The 20,323-nt window shown below is 47.5% G+C and overlaps 1 protein-coding gene across 1 annotated transcript in view; it reads left to right on the top strand.

Moving 5' to 3' along the window:
• LOC138520295 (olfactory receptor 6C74-like) overlaps positions 1 to 20,323 on the top strand; it is a 126,941-nt gene that overhangs the window by 84,322 nt on the left and 22,296 nt on the right. The window contains exons 3-5 of the mRNA XM_069632737.1: positions 3,879 to 3,955; positions 4,026 to 4,092; positions 4,170 to 4,263. Coding sequence (XP_069488838.1) covers positions 3,879 to 3,955; positions 4,026 to 4,092; positions 4,170 to 4,263 — 238 coding nt within the window. The remainder of the gene's footprint in view (positions 1 to 3,878; positions 3,956 to 4,025; positions 4,093 to 4,169; positions 4,264 to 20,323) is intronic.

Below are 20,323 nucleotides of genomic sequence, written 5' to 3'. Positions count from 1 at the left end.
CAGTACAATACTTCAGAACATACATCTAGGGCACCAAATTCAAGTTAGTCACGGATCAAAAACCCTTGACCCACATGCTAAGCGCCCAGAGGGACGAAAACTTCCAAGCCTCAACTAGCACGCGATGCTGCAAAGCTCCAGGAGTATACTTTTAATATAGCACACATAGCAGGGTGGAAGAACACCCAAGCTGACTGCCTGACCAGGCTACTAGGAAATCGAGAGAGTGCAACCACGTTCTTAGAGGACGAATGCGTAGTAGCGTCCATTCAGGAACTGAAGAGTGCTGAATTTCTGGAAATGAGCCAGGGCCATTGGAACAAGGAAGCCTGTAAAGACCCCACGGTGGTGAGGCTCAGGGAATGTGTCAGGAGAGTGTGGCCGGAGGAAAGAACCATCCCAGAAGGCATGAGGCCTTTTTGGAAAGTAGCAGAAGAAATATTTGAGGTGAACGGACTGATCATCAAGGGCGATCAGCTGATTCCATCTGTGGGCATGAGGAAAGTCATCCTATGTAGGGCCCACTCACGGCATTTAGGGAACACCATGATGCGGTGTTGAGTGAGGGAGGCATACTGGTGGCCAGCCATGGAACAGGACATCTGCACAATGATCAACAGATGTCACGAGAGCTTGAACAGCGATAAGAGGTTAAAGACAAGACAGGCGCCACTCATACCCACTGAAGTTCCTGATGTAGTGTGGCACAAGGTTGGACTAGACTTTATCGGCCCCCTGGAAGCGATGTCACCAGAACATTGCTATGGAGTGGTCATGGTCGACCATTTATCAAAGTGGGTAGAAGCTGAAATTGAAGCAAATATCACCATGTCAACCGTCTTAGAAGTACTGACATCTGTATTCCAGAGGGAAGGGCTACCCAAGGACACTCCAATTAGTCTCAAGAGAAATGGAGACTTTCATGAAAAAGCACACCTTAAGACAAATAAAAACAGTACTGTACCACTCGCAGGCCAATAGGCTGGTGGAAAGGGCGAACCGGTTAATCGAGGGAGCAATACAGTTAGCCACGGCATCTGGAATGGATCTGCTGAAAACGGTCAAAGAAGCCGTAGCAGCTCACCGCTTGGCCCCCAATGGTGTCACCCAAGTGTCACCCTCCTGCATGCTGTGGGGGAGGAGAGTGGCGTCCACACTGGTAACTCCATGTTTGGCTAGCGTAAGGGAAGACGAGGAGGATAATATGGAAGATGTGGTATGGAGAATAAAGAACAGCAAGGCCCAAATGAAGAAATGGAGCAATCAGCGGAGAGCAACGCATGGCCGAGGAGTCGTGGAGGGAGGCTGGATCAAAACTCGCCTCCCGCTCAAACATCAAGTGATGGGATCCATGTTCAGTCGGTCATTCAAAGTAGTACACACAGGGACAAACCATGTCCGCACCCAAGATGGCTACATGTGAAATATGGAACGGTTGGCAATGTTTGAGCGGCATCAGCCAACTGCGAGAACGCAAGAGGAGTCAAGCATTCGAGAACAGCAAGACTAGGTGGCAGTAGGGAAACCAGAGTGGGAGGCACAGAGGACACCCCACAGAGAAAGTGAGACCAAGAACGAGCTGCCGAAGGGGACATATGAAGCAATACACATGCCGGTTGGTGAGTGTGAGAAGGAGGATCGGCCAAGGGGAGAGTGCAGAAGACCGGTGAAGTACATTGACTATATTATGGAATAAAACTTGTGTCTGTGTTATCAAAGGCAGGTATGTAGGATTACTCGCGAGACTCAGTAACGCCGAGGAGGCTCCGGTTGAGAGGGCTGTTGGAAGAGAAACAAACATTCAGCTTGCCTAGATTGTGGAACCTCTAGATAAGTACCATCAGAGCAGTAAATGGTGCAATGCATCTTACATAGCAGATCAATACCCAACAGATTTGCAGCTGAGCAAGGGCTCAACATAAAGGGATGATGTTCAGTGATAGGACCAATAGAAACAGACAATTCATTTGGCACTGGGTGTGGAATAGTAGTGCCAGATATCCCAACAGCATTGACAATTTCCTTTGAGACATCCACATTTGGAAATGCAGCCGCTCGCAGCGTGCAGAGTTTGGCACCAGTGTCAATCAAACAATTCACCGTTCTCCCTTGGATGTCACAATGAGATAGGGACCAGACCGGTCTAGTGGGAGCAAAGCAGCAGACAGCATGGCAGGGTCCCTCTGGCAATGTCATTGTGGACCATAGGAAATATACATGTCCTGGTAGCCTCCTTTAGGAGAAGAAAGAGGCGTAGGGGTGGTGGTGGGGCTGTAGGGTGGCAATTAGAAATGTTAGGATGAATGAAATCATTGCATGGATTAGTGGGACAATATTGCTGTGGTCTGACAGGTTTGGTAGGACATTGCTGGATAAGATGGCCTGTCTGCTTACAATATCTGCAGAAAGGTTGCCCTGCAGGGGTTGCTGGGCAGGAAAAAAATGGGTGTGCTAAAGTCTGTTGTGGCAGATGGCCCTGGTGAAAAGGTGGCGGAGGATTCTGTTGGGCATAGGGCTGGTGAGGTACCCGGGTGTCCCAGGCCCCCAAAGGAAGTCTTTTGTTGAGCATGCTGGATCTGTAAAGCCATGAGGCGCGTAGCCCAATCTTGATCCTGGCATTTGAGTTTGTCATAGAAATGTTGAGCTGCTTGCAATGCTTTTTCAATAAATTCAGCTTGCTACCCAATCTGAATATTCTGAATATAGTTTGGAATTTCAGGAAGGAGACCATTCCCAAAATAAGAAACTAATTCAAGTTTAGCTTGTTCCACAGCTTTTGCAATACTGCAGTATTTAGTGAAACAGTCAGTCAATTTGGATAGGTAGTCAGAGGGAGATCCAGACCGGTTTTGTTTGCAAGCAGTGATCTTTCAGTCAGATTTGACAGGGTATTTCTCTTTGATACGGGTGGTAAGTGCAGTAATATAAGCAGTATTAGCCTCACCTTCCTCCAGTGTGTCAGGCCATTGCAGTTTGTCCATAATTTGTTTGTACAAAGTGTCTTTGAGCACAGCCGGTAGGAGTTGTTTAAGGTCCCCAACCATGTGATCATAACAGGCCATCATTGTGTTAAAATGTTCCATGAAAGAAGTAGGGCTGTCAGGCAGCATGGGGAGCTCCAGGGAGTGTGCATTCACATAGGTTCAGCCTCAGTATTGGCCCGAGGATAGGTGCGCATAGGCATAAAGGTGGTGGCAGCAGTGGTGGATGATGTGTCATCAATAGTGTGCTGTGCTGGGGGTGTAGACATGGAGGCATGTGACAACTGGAGTTATCTTTAATGGTTGCTGCAGAAACACTTGGGTAGAGGCCTGTTTTGCAAGTGTGTTTACTGTTTGGCTGGCCTCGGTTGGATGCTTGTACTGCTCTAATTCTTTCTGTAGCTTAGTATGAGAGTTCTTCAGCGATTTAGTCTGACTGTCATGCAATCTTTCTGTAGACACTTTGTATTAGGCAAAATAAGCCGACCAATGACCATCAGACTGTTACGCTCACCTGGTATCCACGTGGATGCCTGTATGCCCTGGTTGCCGGATTCCCCCCCGGATGTGCCCAATTCGGGATGATTTCTTCTAATGCAGGTGGGTCTGAAAACACAGGAGGACTGGACTTAGGCACAGATTTCGTTTCCTCCCACCATCCCCTTGAACTCGACCTGATGGCCCCCTCCTCACCTTGTTATGATGTCTGGCGTGCTCTCCATCCTGCTTTCTGCGCAGGGGCACGTCGTTTTCTGCAAGTTGAAGCGACCGAGTTAACTTCACTGGTGTCAACCCATTCAAGTGTCTTTAAGGAAGTAAGTCTGGTTATAGCAGTCTCTGAAGGCCTTTGCTTTTCTTTCATGCTATTAATGTCTTTCCCTGATTGTTTCCCCTTAGGTGTTCGGAGGTTCTCTGGGTGCGCTGCTTGGATCAGGCTCCTGCCGGGATTATGGACGCGGAGTGTATGAAGAATGGTAGGTTCAGCGCGGAGTGCAGCGCGCTAATGTCTTTTTGGGCTAACCTGTATTATTTATTCCTTTTCAGGTCGCGATGGTCTTTCTGGGCGTGCAGAGATTTCCGGAGCAGAACTGGCCAAGATATGCCCAGCCAGGTGAGGAGGTTATGGTTACTGCTGTGATTGATATGAGTAACCTGTTTAACGTTGTCCTTTTTTCTCTCTCCCTCCAGGTGCTTCGTTCCGGTGCGTGTTTTATGTCCTGAAGATGCTGCCAACGGGATGGAAGACCGCAAGCAGCCAGGATCGAAGGATGATAAGCTGCAGGTAACCAGGGACTGCTAATGAAGTTCTTTTGTCTCCTCTGCAGGACCGCTATTCCAGGAACGCCGGGTGCTGGTCTCTGAACACGATGAGCGTCACGCTGCTGGCTGCAGTATAACGCAAAGCACGTTCTGTAACTTGGGTGTGGTTTATATAGCCTTCCCCTGTAAAGTAGTCCAGGTAAAGTATTCCGGGCTACCACACCCTAAAACACTGCACCGCACAGTCTGGTTCTTAGGAACTAGACTGTGTGGGTGCCTCCATGTTGGCTGCAGGCTTATACACAAAAAGTAGTCTCCTCAAGTCCCATTTCAAATATGAGCCTGGCGCCAAAAGCGCCAGGTCTGACTCCAGGAGAGTACCTGGTGGTAATGTAAGGCACTTGGGGCCCCAAATGAACCCTGAGTCCTAACCCTACCTGGCATGTGACCATGCCAGGTGGGTTCTGGGTCACAGGTCGTGACAGAACTCCCCCCCAAGGCCCCTCCTAAGGTGATTCTTCTGCCTAGTCCAGGCTTGTCTGGAAAGTTTCGATGAAACGTTCTAATTAAACGCGGTGCATGAATGTTCTCACTAGGTTCCCAAGATCTGTCTTGAGGGCCATAACCCTTTCAATCGACTAGATAGTATAGTTTGGATCTGGTATATTTGGAATCCAGGATTTCTTTCACTTCGTATTCGGGTTCTCCATCGATCATGATGGGTTCAGGTGGTGGTTTAACTTGTGTACCGGGTTGTACTGGTTTTCGCAGTGAGACGTGGAACACTGGATGAATTTGCATGTTAGCTGGCAATGTTTGTTTAACTGCTGCCGGGTTGATGATGGCTTGAACAGGATAAGGTCCCAAATAGCGAGGGCGAAAAGTCTGGGTTCCCTTTAGTGGTATGTATTTTGTTGCTCGCCAAACTCTGTCTCCTATCTGATAGTCAGGAGCCTTTTTCCGATGTTGGTCTGCAAACCTTTTTTGCTTACTTTTGGCTTGGATTAACTGCTCTGTTGCCTTTTTAAAGGCTTGAGTGATGTTTGCATGAAGAGTCTTTACAGCAGGCATTTCAAGGCTGGGAGGGCTGTCTAGTTCGGAAGTATGTGGATGTCTGCCATAGAGGGTGTAAAAAGGTGTTTGCCCAGTACTAGAATGTACTGAATTGTTGTAAGCATATTCGGCTATCCATAATAGATCTCTCCAGGTTCCTTCGACTTGGTGCAGCATGCATCGTAGGTATTGTTCGAGAGTCTGGTTGGTCCTCTCTGTTTGACCATCCGTTTGGGGGTGATGGCTGGTGGATAGCCATATGTCAATGTGAGCCATAGCGCAGCACTTTTTCCAGAAGTTCGATACAAATTAGCTCCCTCGATCAGAGACCAGGACTGAAGGGAATCCATGCAGCTTGATAATGTTTTCCAAAAACACCTTTGATAGCTGGGATGCATCTGGAAGGCCTTTGAAAGGGATAAAGTATGCCATTTTAGAAAATAGGTCCACTACAACTAAAATGGTATTGAACCCTTTGCTGGGAGGTAAATCAGTAATGAAGTCGAGAGAGAGTGTGTGTGTCATGGTGCCGGAGGTATTTCTAATGGTTGCAGGAGGCCAGCTGGTCTTTGCTTCAATTACTTGTTTTGTGCACACACTCCACATGACTGAACATATTGGATAATGTCTCGACGCCAAGTGGGCCACCAATAATTGCATTTTACTTTGGCTAGAGTTTTGGCAATTCCGGGATGACCCTCCATCAAACAGTCGCGATAGTCTGAAATGATTTGTTGTTGTAGCTCGGTTTTAGGCACGTACAGGCGTTTGTCAAAATACGGCAGTTGATTTTTGACAGTGTATTGTTTTCCTTTGGTATGTCATTCCAATAACTCGCTTGGGGTCATTTCCCGTTGGATCACATTTCTAAGTTCAGTTTGTGTTAAAGCTGTGGTGAGACCTAAAAGCTTGTCCTCAGGTATAAAGGCCACTGGATGTGGAGTTGCATATTCTCTTTCATTGATGCCCATGCGAGATAGTGCGTCAGCTTTCCCATTTCTTATGCCTGGTCGATAAGTGTTTACGTAGTCATACTCAGCGAAGAAAAGGGCCCATCGGAATTGGCGCGAGGATTGCACCTTTGCTGTTTTTAAATATTGTAAGTTCCGATGGTCTGTAATCACAGTGACTGTATGCCTGGCTCCTAAGAGATAATGTTGCCATGCCTTGAAGGCGAATTTTATAGCAAGCAGTTCCTTATCGGTGATGGCATAATTGAGTTAAGGAGATGTGAATTTTCGCGACTAGAAGGCCACGGGGTGCAGTTTCAGGGTCTTTTTGAGAAATAACCACCCCCATAGCCATACTGGAAGCATCTGTTTCCCCAATGTGAGGAAGATCTGGACGAGGGTGTCGTAAAATCAGGGCTGAGGTGAACCTTTCCTTTAGTTCTTGGAAGGCGTTTTCGGCATCTTCTGACCACATACATTTTTTATTGTTTTTTCGTAGAAGTAACGTGATCGGATGCACAATCTGAGAAAAGTCTGGGATGAATCGACGGTAGAAATTTGCAAAACCAGCATGCTCTGGACCCCTTTTACTGAGGTCGGGGAGGGTCATTTAAGAATGGCATCCACCTTGTGTGCATCCATTCGAATGCCTTTCGCAGTAAGAACAAAACCAAGAAATTCAACTTCGGTTACATGGAAAAACATTTTTCAAGTTTTGCGTATAGTCGATGTTGGCGCAGTTTGGCAAGGACAGCGCGGACATGCTTGACATGGTATGTTCTGAGGTAGAATGCACTAGGATGTCATCTATGTAGACTAGGGTGCTGTCATGATGCCTACCTCCAAGGAGCCAGGTCCGACCCAGCAACCCCAGAGGCAGGCATCATTTCCCCCAGGGGAGTGCCAGCGGGCCCAAGCTGGGGCCCTTTGGACGCAGTCCTGGCGCCTTAGGCGCCAGGCTCATGTTGGACCCCTGTCCTGGCGCCTTAGGCGCCAGGCTCATAAAGCTAGACATGTGTTCAAGTGTTTTAATGTGCACTTACCTGATGCAGACCATGCTGCTACATCCAGGCCCTCTTGAGGCCTGAATGGAACTACTTTACCTGTGTCACTACTTTCCACCGGGTGTGGTCGGGGAAGGATACATACCTGATCGGTGGAAGGATACACACTTGGAACTTCTTCCAAAGCTATTTAAACCACACCCGATCAGCAACTCACGCTTCGTGTTGTTCTGCTCCTCGCAGCTGGACGCTCACCCATTAGCTCCTGCATCTGGACCTCAGCCACACCTGTCAGTATCCTGGGTCACCTGCAAAGGGAGACAAAAGACCTTACCTGCTAAATCAGCACCACGGAGACATCACACCGACGATCCTGAAAAGGAAGACATCATTTTTAAAAGCATTTCGCTACGATCGCTGCAGCGCTGCATTTCACTCACCTATCCTGGACGCCTCCATCTTCAGCAGCGATCATCCGGGTCCACAGCCACTTCCCAGAGCCTAGAGAGAAAAAGACAAGAACAAGGTGAGAGAAGGAAAGGAATAGGAAAAGCTCAGTTTCCTTCTAAGACTTACCTGTTGGGTCATTCCCATTTCATTTCGGGTCTTGCCGCTTCCAGGCATTTTCCGGACCCCGGCCCCTATGGGGAAAAAAGACAAAGACATTGAATGAGCGAATGCAAAGACATTACCCGAGCGCTCATCCAGAACTTACCTGTCATTTACTGGAACTGCACGTTGCACTTCGGGTCGGCGCATTCCGAACCCCGGCCCCTAAGGGGAAAAAGACATAAGCATTAGCGCTTGCTGCAACAAGACAATGAACAATAGTATAAAGCTTGGACTTTTGAACTTGCAGCAGAACTTTTACAGCGCCTTACCTGAATAGTCAAGCTTACCTGAACTCCCATCAATCCTCAATCCAGTGAAGTAACTGGGTTTCAACGCGCCCCTGCATCAGAAGCAGGATGGAGAGCTCATCCTTCCTGACCCTAAGGTGAGACTTCACGGGGAATCGTGGAAGGGTATCGTGAAGGGTTGGAAGAGAGTGGGAGGCTTGAGCATAACTCAGTCAGTAGGTAATACTCCATTTTCACGCACAGGGGTATATTCCTGCCAGACAAGAGAAGCCAGAGTAGAGGGGCCCTTCCTGTCCATCTTCAGAGTCCTGCGCTTCACCATTGAAGAAGCACCAGCACTCGAAGCCAGACCAGCGCCTCCGTGGGAATCAGGTGAGCGTTACAGAACGCGAAGCCTACCCACAATTTCCCACCCGGGCGCTATGGAGACTTCCGAGACTGACCAGCTGGCCCAGCTTTTGGGGGAATTACGGGCAGAGGTGCACTCAGCCCGCCAGGAGACTAACGCTCTCAAAAGAGAACTGATCCTATCCAAGGAAAGAACAGATGACCTAGCCAAAAGGTTATTACAGGCCCAGGCTGGGCACACTCCTTTGCCTAATTCCGGAGACATTTCCACATCAATGGGTTTGAATAACCCGCTACAAATCAATCTACCTGGACACATGCCTTTGGCCCCGCCTGAACGTTTTGCGGGGGATCCCAAGAAATATGCCGTCTTTATGAACCAATGTCGTTTACACTTTCTATGCAGACCCGGAGCCTTCCCTAACGACCAGACCATGGTAGCCTTTATACTATCTTACCTCAGTGGCAGTGCTGCCGATTGGTCTATTCCATTGGTAAAACAGGATGATCCCATTCTCCAGGATTTTCAGGGCTTCCAGGCCAGCATGGAAAGATTGTTCGCTCGACACTCTCAAGGACAGGCCCTTGATAACGAACTGCTATCCTTACGACAAGGTAATCAGGATCTTCTGCCCTACATTGCCACCTTCAACAGACTGGTTGTGGAAACTGGATGGCCAGAAAACAAAAGGATCACATTGTTTCATCGAGGCCTGCGCGGAGAGCTTAAGGATGTTCTAGCTCAGATAGTAAACCCACCCCAGGTCTGCGCAGACTATATAGACTTGGTGGTTCAACTTGATCACAGACTTCAAAACAGAAAAGCAGATCGATTCAAGTACGAAACCCGAATACCGATCAAAACCCACGCTAACTCCAAGAGTACCGACGTATCCGAACCTATGCAAATCGGTGGTGTTAAAGGACCATTAACGCAGAAAGAACGAGAGAGAAGGCGGCAAATGCAACTTTGTCTGTATTGCGGGACTTCCGGTCACTTTCTTCGGAATTGTCCAGTTAAACCACCTAAGAAGGTGGTTGGAGCTACTGATAACGAATTATTGACACCTGATTCGGGAAACGACCTAGCCCGACAAGCGTAGGGGTCCGCTTGCCGAGCTTGAAAACTAACTCTTTGACCTCGCATTTTGTCATGCCAATGGTGCTCGTGGACCCAAAACAGCCTCAGCAGTTGCATGCTATAAAAGCATACATCGACAGTGGTGCTATTGGAAATTACATAGACCATGAATTGGCTTCCAGGATTAAGCTTCCTCTCCGCCCGAAAGTAACCCAAGATGTCATTACTACAGTAGATGGAACCGAAATAGCATCAGGGCCCGTAACGCATTCCACTGTTCAAGTGACACTGGTGGGTCAGGACGGACATCGGGAAGCAATCGTGTTTGATGTGATCAAGGCCCCACAATTTCAAGTAATTCTTGGAATTCCTTGGTTAGAAACACATAATCCCAGAATTGACTGGCGAGCAAAAAAGATAAGTTTTCCTGATTGTGAACCAACTTGTTATCCAAGAAATCCAGCTATGGGTCTAGCCTCAGCAACTTCCACCCCTGTACAGTTACCGTCAGAATATCAAGAATTCCAAGACGTTTTTCAGAAAGAACAGGCTAACACGTTACCTCCCCATCGGTCTTATGATTGCCAAATCGATCTGGTACCCAATGCTCAACTACCTTGTAGTAGGATTTATGCTCTTACGGAACCTGAGAACCTGCATTTGCGTCAGTATTTAGATCAGTACCTAGCCAATGGTTTTATTCGCCCATCCAAGTCTCCTGTCTCTTCAGCTCTGTTCTTCGTGCCGAAAAAAGAGGGCGACCTTAGAACGTGTATAGACTATCGCGCCCTAAATCAAATAACGATTAAGAATCGTTATCCTCTGCCCTTGATCCCTGAGCTTATCGACCAGGTGAAAGACGCTTGTGTGTACACCAAGTTAGATCTCCGAGGAGCTTATCACCTGGTGCGTATAAAAGAAGGCGACGAATGGAAGACTGCATTCCGCACCAAGTTTGGGCTCTTCGAATATCAGGTGATGCCCTTTGGTTTGTGCAATGCACCTGCCGCCTTTCAGTACTTTATGAATGATGTTCTTCGGGAACTTATCGATGTCTGTGTCATTGTTTACATTGACGACATCTTGGTGTACTCTTCTTCAGAATCTGATCACAGAAAACATGTTAGGGCAGTTCTTGAGAAATTGCGCCAGCACAGACTATTTGCAAAACTCGAAAAATGCGTTTTTCATACCACAGAAGTTGAGTTTCTCGGATTCATCCTGACACCTCAAGGAGTCCGAATGGACTCGCGAAAGGTGGACGCCATCCTCAAATGGCCATCTCCTAGCTCGGTGAAGGGAGTTCAGAGCATGCTCGGCTTTGCCAATTTCTATCGTAGATTCATCCCGGAATTTTCCCGAACAGTCTCAGCTCTCCTAAAGAAAAACAAACGTTTCGAATGGACTCTTGAGGCCGAACAAGCCTTTCAGGACCTGAAAACCAAATTCACCTCTGCACCTGTATTGAAGCACCCGCACCCAGATCTCCCGTACATTGTGGAAACCGACGCATCCAGTTCGGCCATGGGAGCTGTCCTGTCGCAAAGAGACCCAAAAACTAACCAACTACACCCAGTGGCCTTTTGGTCCAGAAAATTTTCTCCTCCTGAAATCAACTACGCAATTACCGATAAAGAGTTACTGGCCATCAAATCTGCTTTCAAGGCTTGGCATCACTACCTTCTCGGGGCAAGACACACCATCACCGTAATTACCACCACAGAAACTTACAGTATTTAAAGACGGCCAAAGCTCCATCTTCACGACAACTCCGATGGGCTCTATTCTTTGCGGAATTTGATTTTGTAATTACCTATCGCCCTGGCTGCAAGAATGGAAAAGCGGACGCCTTATCCCGGATTGGCATGCAAGAACCTAATTTGAGCTTAGAACCTGTGCCAATCATACCTGAGCAAAGAATCTTAGGCTTAACTTCATTGCAAACTATTGAGGACATCCAAACGCAAGTAAAACAACTTCTAGACTCTTCAACCTTACTGGAATGGAGTCAAAAGGGTCCTCATTACACCGTTAAGAATGACTTACCCTACTTCCAGGAGCGGTTGTTTCTGCCAAGTAAAGAATTGCAGGAACTTGTTATTGCCCATCATCATGAATCTTTAATGGAAGGACACCCTGGTATCGCTAAAACGGAGGAAAAAATCAAACGCCACTTCTGGTGGCCTTCTTGGAGAAAAGACATAAAGTCTTTTGTTCTGTCTTGCGGAATTTGCGCCCAAAACAAAGCTCAAAAGAAAAGGCCAGCCGTCCTACTTCAACCCTTGGATATTCCACCGGCACCTTTACACACCCTGTCAATGGACTTTATAACCGACCTGCCTCCTTGTGCTGGTTACAACACAATCCTTGTAATTGTGGACCTATTCTCCAAAATGGCCCACTTATTCCCTTTAAAATGTTTGCCTTCAGCTTCCACCTTGGCCAAGGAATTCCTGGAGAATATAGTTCGCATACATGGTTTCCCTTCCGTATTAGTCTCGGATCGTAGAAGTCAATTTATCTCCCATTTTTGGAAGAAGTGTTGCCGATTAGCACAAATAGATGTGCGGTTATCCACCAGCCACCACCCCCAGACCGACGGACAAACCGAGAGAACCAATCAGACTCTCGAGCAATATCTTTGGTGCATGTTACACCAATCTGAGTTGAATTGGAAAGACATTCCTTGGATCGCAGAATATGCATACAACAACTCAGTGCATTCTGGACCCAGACAAACCCCTTTTTATACTTTGTATGGTCACCATCCTCAGACCTCTGACCTAGATCCACCTCTGACCCTGGAAATGCCCGGAGTAAATCATCTGCATTCCACAATAACCCGAACCTTCAAAGAAGCTGCAAGTCATTTACAGCAAGCCAAGAAAAAGTATAAAGAAAACGCTGATTTGCACCGAAGTAAAACTCCTCCTTACCAAGTAGGAGACCAGGTATGGCTTGCAACTAAACATTTACCCCTCAAGGGCCCGCGAACCTTCAATCCCAGATTCATAGGACCTTAACCCATCAAGGCTATAATCAACCCAGTGGCCTTTAAACTGGATCTACCGTCCAACATGCGTATTCATCCAGTTTTTCATGCATCACTTTTGAAGCCAGTACAACCAGGAACCCGATTGTCCAAGCCTCCAGATCCAGTTCAAATTGAAGGGGAATTAAAATTCGAAGTTAAAGACATTTTAGACTCCAAGGTGGTAAAGTCAAAACTCTTCTATCTTGTTGACTGGAAGGGATATGGACCTCAGGAGAGATCGTGGGAGCCTAGTAACCATGTCCACGCACCTCGATTAGTACAAAGGTTTCACCGGAGATTTCCAAGCAAGCCAAAACCCCCGGAGGAAAGAACCTTGGGAGGGGCCTTGAGGGGGGGTACTGTCATGATGCCTACCTCCAAGGAGCCAGGTCCGACCCAGCAACCCCAGAGGCAGGCATCATTTCCCCCAGGGAAGTGCCAGCGGGCCCAAGCTGGGGCCCTTTGGACGCAGTCCTGGCACCTTAGGCGCCAGGCTCATGTTGGACCCCTGTCCTGGCGCCCTAGGCGCCAGGCTCATAAAGCTAGACATGTGTTCAAGTGTTTTAATGTGCACTTACCTGATGCAGACCATGCTGCTACATCCAGGCCCTCTTGAGGCCTGAATGGAACTACTTTACCTGTGGGACTACTTTCCACCCGGGTGTGGTTGGGGAAGGATACATACCTGATCGGTGGAAGGATACACACTTGGAACTTCTTCCAAAGCTATTTAAACCACACCTGATCAGCAACTCACGCTTCGCGTTGTTCTGCTCCTCGCAGCTGGACGCTCACCGTGTCAGCTCCTGCATCTGGACCTCAGCCACGCCTGTCAGTATCCTGGGTCACCTGCAAAGAGAGACAAAAGACCTTACCTGCTAAATCAGCACCACGGAGACATCACACCGACGATCCTGAAAAGGAAGACATCATTTTTAAAAGCATTTCGCTACGATCGCTGCAGCGCTGCATTTCACTCACCTATCCTGGATGCCTCCATCTTCAGCAGCGATCATCCGGGTCCACAGCCACTTCCCAGAGCCTAAAGAGAAAAAGACAAGAACAAGGTGACGGAAGGAAAGGAATAGGAAAAGCTCAGTTTCCTTCTAAGACTTACCTGTTGGATCATTCCCATTTCATTTCGGGTCTTGCCGCTTCCAGGCATTTTCCGGACCCCGGGCCCTATCGGAAAAAAAGACAAAGACATTGAATGAGCGAATGCAAAGACATTACCCGAGCGCTCATCCAGAACTTACCTGTCATTTACTGGAACTGCACGTTTCACTTCGGGTCGGCGCATTCCGAACCCCGGCCCCTAAAGCGAAAAAGACATAAGCATTAGCGCTTGCTGCAACAAGACAATGAACAATAGTATAAAGCTTGGACTTTTGAACTTGCAGCAGAACTTTTACAGCGCCTTACCTGAATAGTCAAGCTTACCTGAACTCCCATCAATCCTCAATCCAGTGAAGTAACTGGGTTGCAACGCGCCCCTGCATCAGAAGCAGGATGGAGAGCTCATCCTTCCTGACCCTCAGGTGAGACTTCACGGGGAATTGTGGAAGGGTATCGTGAAGGGTTGGAAGAGAGTGGGAGGCTTGAGCATAACTCAGTCAGTAGGTAATACTCCCTTTTCACGCACAGGGGTATATTCCTGCGAGCCAGAGAATCCAGAGTAGAGGGGCCCTTCCTGTCCATCTTCAGAGTCCTGCGCTTCACCATTGAAGAAGCACCAGCACTCGAAGCCAGACCAGCGCCTCCGTGGGAATCAGGTGAGCGTTACAGGTGCAAACATCGATCAGCTCCCTTAGGACGTTGTTCATAAAATATTGGAACACCGCCGGGGCATTGCAAAGCCCGGAAGGCATTACCTGGTACTCAAACAACCCATACTTAGTATGAAAGGCCGTTTTCCATTCATCTCCCTTTTTAACTCCGACCAGGTGGTACGCTCCTCTGAGGTCTAACTTAGTATAAATCTGGGCATCTTTGACTTGAACTAGCATCTCGGGAATAAGGGGCAGTGGGTAACAGTTTTTCACGGTGATCTGGCTCAGGGCGCGATAGTCAATACAGGTTCTCAAGTCCCCTTCCTTTTTTGGTACGAAGAATAGGCGACTGGCTGCAGGTGATTTGGATGGGTGAATGAACCCATTTGCCAAGTACTGGTCCAGATAGGACTTTAGATGCTGGTTTTCTGATTCGGTGAGCACATAGATTCTGCCGCAAGGGATCTGTGCACCAGGTATGAGGTCAATCTGACAGTCATAGGACCTGTGTGGTGGTAGTGTATTAGCTTGTTCCTTCTGGAACACATCCTGGAAATCTTGATATTCTTCAGGGAGAGTACTGGTTGCGCCAAGTGTAGAAATGCCGATTCTAGGACTCATAGAAACCTTGAAACTGCACTTGTTTTCTTGGCGATAACAGGTGGAGGTGCAATCATGACGAAAAGTCAGTTTTCTTGCACGCCAATCTATCCGAGGGTTATGAGCAACTAACCATGGCATCCCTAATGTTAGCTGAAACTGAGGCGCCTTGATGAGATCGAAGGAAATCGACTCCCGGTGTCCATCCTGGCACAGCAGGGTTATTCCTGCTGTACATTGGGTTACTGGTCTGGAAGCAATTTCAGTCCTATCTACTGTGGTCACCTTTTCTGTGTTCGGCTTAAAACTTAAGGGAAGCCCCATCCGTGCGGCCAGATCTTGATCAATATAATTCCCAACTGCTCCGCTGTCTATGTAAACTTCAACGGAATGCATCCTTGAAGGTTGTTGGTGATTGATTAGGATCACTGGTATTGCAAAATGTGAGGTTGGTGGCTCATTCTTCTCACTTGACAAAGTGACCTCTACTTTTGTCGAGCTAGGCAGTTTTCCCACTCCTTACTCTCATCCTTTTCTGTATCTCCCACAATTCACTTGGGGGGTTTTATTGGACAGTCTTTTAAGAAGTGCCCCGATTGTCCGCAGTACAAACATAATTGCTGTTGCCTTCTCTTGTCTCTTCCGGCTTTTGCTAACGGTGGTCGTATGCCTCCAATTTGCATTGGCTCTGTGGTATTCTCTGACGTTCGCGGAGTAGCATCCTTGGTTCGTAGATACACGGCTGGATTTGTACCGATCCGCTTTCCGATCTTGTAGTCGATGATCTAATTGCACCACCAGATTGATAAATTCACTACAGTCTCTATGTGGATCAACTACCTGGGCCAAGACGTCAATTAATTCCCTCCGAAGGCCTCGGTGAAACAATGTGGTTCTCTTATCTTCAGGCCACCTGGTTTCGGCCACTAACCTATTGAAGGTTGCTATGTATGTTAGTAAGTCCTGATTCCCCTGCCGGAGTGATAAGAGTTCATTGTCTACAGCTTGTTCATGGGAGTGTCGGTCAAAGAGCTTTTCCATTTCCCTTTGGAAGCCCCCAAAGTCACGTAGTAACGGATCATCATAGCTCACAAGCGGCACTGACCAATCTGCTGCACTACCGCTTAGATATGACAAAATAAATGCTACTCGTGCCTGATCGTTAGGGAATGCACCCGGTCTGCAGAGGAAATGAAGGCGACATTGATTCATGAATGCTGCATACTTTCTTGGATCTCGTGAAAACCTTTCTGACAGTGCTAACGGTATTGTTCCGGGTAAATTGATTTGCACTGGAGTGGTAGACGACATGGTTGCCTGTGCTGGCGAAGTTGTTCCGGGTAATGGAGCTTGCCTGGCCTGTGATTGCAGTAGTTGCCTGCTGATTTCTTCAGTGTGATCCTTGGTGACGACAAGATCCCTTCACAGGGTATTAGTCTCTTAACTAGGCGAATGCACTTCGGCGCGTAATTGTCCTAATAACTGGGCCAGTTGGTCCATTTCTGAAGTCTCCATGGTGCCCAGGTGGATTTTGTTATGAGGCTTCGCATTCTGTTACGCTCACCTGGTATCCAAGGGGACGCCTGTATGCCCTGGTTGCCGGATTCCCCCGGGATGTGCTCAATTCGGGATGATGTCTTCTATGGCAGGTGGGCCTGAAAACACAGGAGAACTGGACTTAGGCACAGATTTCGTTTCCTCCCACCAGCCCCTTGAACTCGACCTGATGGCCCCCTCCTCACCTTGTTATGATGTTTGGCGTGCTATCCGTCCTACTTTCTGCGCAGGGGCGCATAGTTTTCTGCAGGTTGAAGCGACCGAGTTAACTTCACTGGTGCCAACCCATTCAAGTGTCTTTAAGGAGGTAAGTCCGGTTATGGCAGTCTCTGAAGGCCTTTGCTTTTCTTTCGTGCTATTAATGTCTTTCCCTGATTGTTTCCCCCTTAGGTGTTCGGAGGTTCTCTGGGTGCGCTGCTTGGATCGGGCTCCTGTCGGGATTATGGATGCGGAGCGTATGAAGAATGGTAGGTTCAGCACGTAGTGCGGCGCGCTAATGTCTTTTTGGGCTAACATGTATTCTTTATTCCTTTTCAGGTCGCGGTGGTCTTTCTGGGCGTGTGGAGATTTCCGGAGCGGAACCGGCCAAGATAATCCCAGCCAGGTGAGGAGGTTATGGTTACTGCTGTGATTGCCGTGAGTAACCTGTTTAACATTGTCCTTTTTTCTCTCTCCCTCCAGGTGCTTCGTTCCGGTGCGTGCGTGCGTGATGTCCTGAAGATACTGCCAACGGGATGGAAGACCGCGAGCAGCTGGGATCGAAGGATGGTAAACTGCAGGTAAGCAGGGACTGTTAATGATGTTCTTTTGTCTCCTCTTCAGGTCCGCTATTCCAGGAATGCCGGGTGCTGGTCAATGAACACGATGAGCGTCACGCTGCTGGCTGCAGAATAACGCAAAGCACGTTCTGTAGCTTGGGTGTGGTTTATATAGCCTTCCCCTGTAAAGTAGTCCAGGTAAAGTAGTCTTGGCTACCACACCCTAAAACACTGCACCGCACAGTCTGGTTCTTAGGGACTAGACTGTGTGGGTGCCTCCATGTTGGCTGCAGACTTACACACAAAAAGTAGTCCCCTGAAGTCCCATTCCAAATATGAGCCTGGCGCCAAAGGCACCAGGACTGACTCCAGGAGAGTCCCTGGTGACAATGTAAGGCCCTTGGGGCCCCAAATGAACCCCGAGTCCTAACCCTACCTGGCATGTGACCATGCCAGGGGGGTTCTGGGTCATGGGTCGTGACACAGACATCTTACACTTTCTATGTTCCAAAGCCTCGTGCAAGACTACAAGGTGATCCAGATGAAATGAGCCCTCAAGTTAAAACTGAAACTCCTTATGACCCCAAGCTCAAAAATTCCATTCTTTCAAATATTTACAGGTGAATGCCCCAGACGCTGAAAACATGAAGAAGGCATTGGTCCCTACTGCATGTGTAAGTGTTGTTGTGGATAGGCCAGATCTCATTTGTAAGTCTAGAAATCAAAAGAGCAAGGAGACACAAAGGGAGGCAGGCCAGCAGATACTCAAATCAAGAGGGGTAGTGCAAACAACCTCCCGTCAATTGTTATTTACCGGTGGTGATAGCGTAAAGACAAACCAGAAAGGTTGTACACAAGGGTAGACAGGCGCAAGCAAGGTTTGATAGTTTTCTAAAAATAAAGATAAGTAAGACACAAGATGGACAAGAGGAACAGCTTCAGGGTTGCCTCAGCAATAGTATTTGGCATCCACATCGCCTGCCTCTTTAGCAAAAACTACAACACAGATATAGACCGCAAGGCTCTGAGTGTTGTGGTAGGCAAAGCAATGAAGGGGAAAATCACAAAAATGTAGCTATGCAGGATCTTTTATCTTGCCATTCAAGGCCCCGCTCTGCATGGAAGTAAAGCATGTAGGCATTTCTGAAGCTCTAAGTTGACTGTAGCATGGACATTGTCTATTAGCCAAAATATTGACCAAGCCCACAATAAATAAAAAAATAAAACAAAAAAGTAAATTCATCAAAAAATCACATTTACATGTAACCCCAAGAGAATATGGAAATCCCCAAAACATGGCAGGCATGCAGGCAGCAAATTAAAGATGTCTCAAGTAGGCGAAGTATATGTGTGGTAATGGCATACCATGCAACCCTATTATTGAGTAGCAAAGGCAAGCCATGGCGTGGAGAAATTTAAAAATAACAGCGGCAGAGAAAAAAACATAAGACAAATTTGACAGCTGCGATCATAGAAACGGCAGCTCACAGGAATGCACAACAATCTTCCAGCGACGTCCCACTGAGAAAGCACTCTAAATAGACTACCAGGAGCAAATGCATCGGAGCGTGCATCTGATCCTGGAGGCAATGCAACAAAAGACACCTGGTCCCCCTAGTCACAAACTGTGTCTAAGTGGTGGCATACATTAACCACAGGCGCAGTGACTCTGAAACTCACTCAACCTGGAGACAGCAGCATGTTTCAATAGTTTGAAAACCAGAAATAAACTGTGACATCACATGGATGCCTTAATCACAAGAAAACGCAATAAGCAGTAAACCTCCTCTTCAACCAGTGTGAGAAGAAAAACAAACAGTAACACAACCTGTTAAACCTAACCTAACAAAATGAGAATCAAGGGATCCAATGCAACACGCGATACAAAACCTAAAAGAAGCAGTTTTAATCAGAACATGACAAACAGACAGCAATAAAATGTACATGACAGGCAAGTTGTTTGCAAGAAAGGCCCTTTAAAATCAAACTAAACACAACTGCATTCTGCAGTTCAGAGCTTGTCTTGATAATTGTTTTATGATTGGTGAGAACATTTTGTGAAGCCATTGGCTTCGATGTGAGCTGTTGTAGTCTGCCAGCACTTTTCTGTATCTGCAGTGAGCTGCTCAGATAGAGGGAAGAGTAGGGTTGTGGGATGTCAGTGCCTCTGACTGTAGGGGCCTGCTCTGCTACAATATGGGACACCTATCTGTTTGTTTACTTGACTGCCAAAATAACTGTGCACTGACTCGTAATTCTAAATATCAGAAAATGGCAAAAAACCAAAAACAATACACAGAGGATAGCCTGCGGCACTGATTTGTGGGGATTCACTTTGAGCCCTACAATGAAGCCAGCAAACAGAGCATAGAAACAAAACAGACAGACACGATGAATGCTACCAGCAGAGCTGAAAATATCTGCAGCTCAGCTATCTACTCACACACGACATGGGAAATCAACTTTGAGTCAAAATAAAGTGCTGTGCCGAGAAAAACAAAATGACATAACATAAACCTAAGGTTGTATTTACCAATCAGTCAGAGGGGAACAGGTTCACAGCTGTGCGCTGTGCTGGAGATTCTCTGCTGACCTCTGGAACCACATTGCAGATTTGGCAACTTCATTGTTAACAGGTGTGCCACGCCTATAAAAGCGACCTCTGATGATGAGAACCCTGTGTTATTTGGCCATATGATTGTGGTCGAGTGCAGCCCACAGCAAAACTCCCACGCAGTAAGGCCAGAGACAGCGGTACCATTCTATGGTGACCAAGATCAGGCCCCTTCCCATGGGCCCCCTCGGCATAAGCCTCAGTTTGCAGCAAATAAGGTGATCAGACACAGACTGTTGGTAAACCAAGTTTTTTGTATTATATAGCAAATACACAGCATATGATATGATATGACATGATAGGTTATTTATAAAGCACTTAATACCCAGAGGTTTCTAAGCGCGGACCCGGGGATCGAATCTGTGTGCTCCATGTCGTCTTGCTTCCAAGGTGAGCACGTTGCCCCTGAGCTATCCTCCCGAGACCATACAGAGTGATCAGCAGATTAGCAGGA

Source organism: Ambystoma mexicanum, chromosome 13 (assembly GCF_040938575.1).
Source record: "Ambystoma mexicanum isolate Mex_15411 chromosome 13, UKY_AmexF1_1, whole genome shotgun sequence".
In the NCBI taxonomy this organism is placed as follows: Eukaryota; Metazoa; Chordata; class Amphibia; order Caudata; family Ambystomatidae; genus Ambystoma; species Ambystoma mexicanum.
The sequence above is the reverse complement of the archived record's forward strand: the minus strand, read 5'-3'. Positions and strand labels throughout refer to the sequence as shown.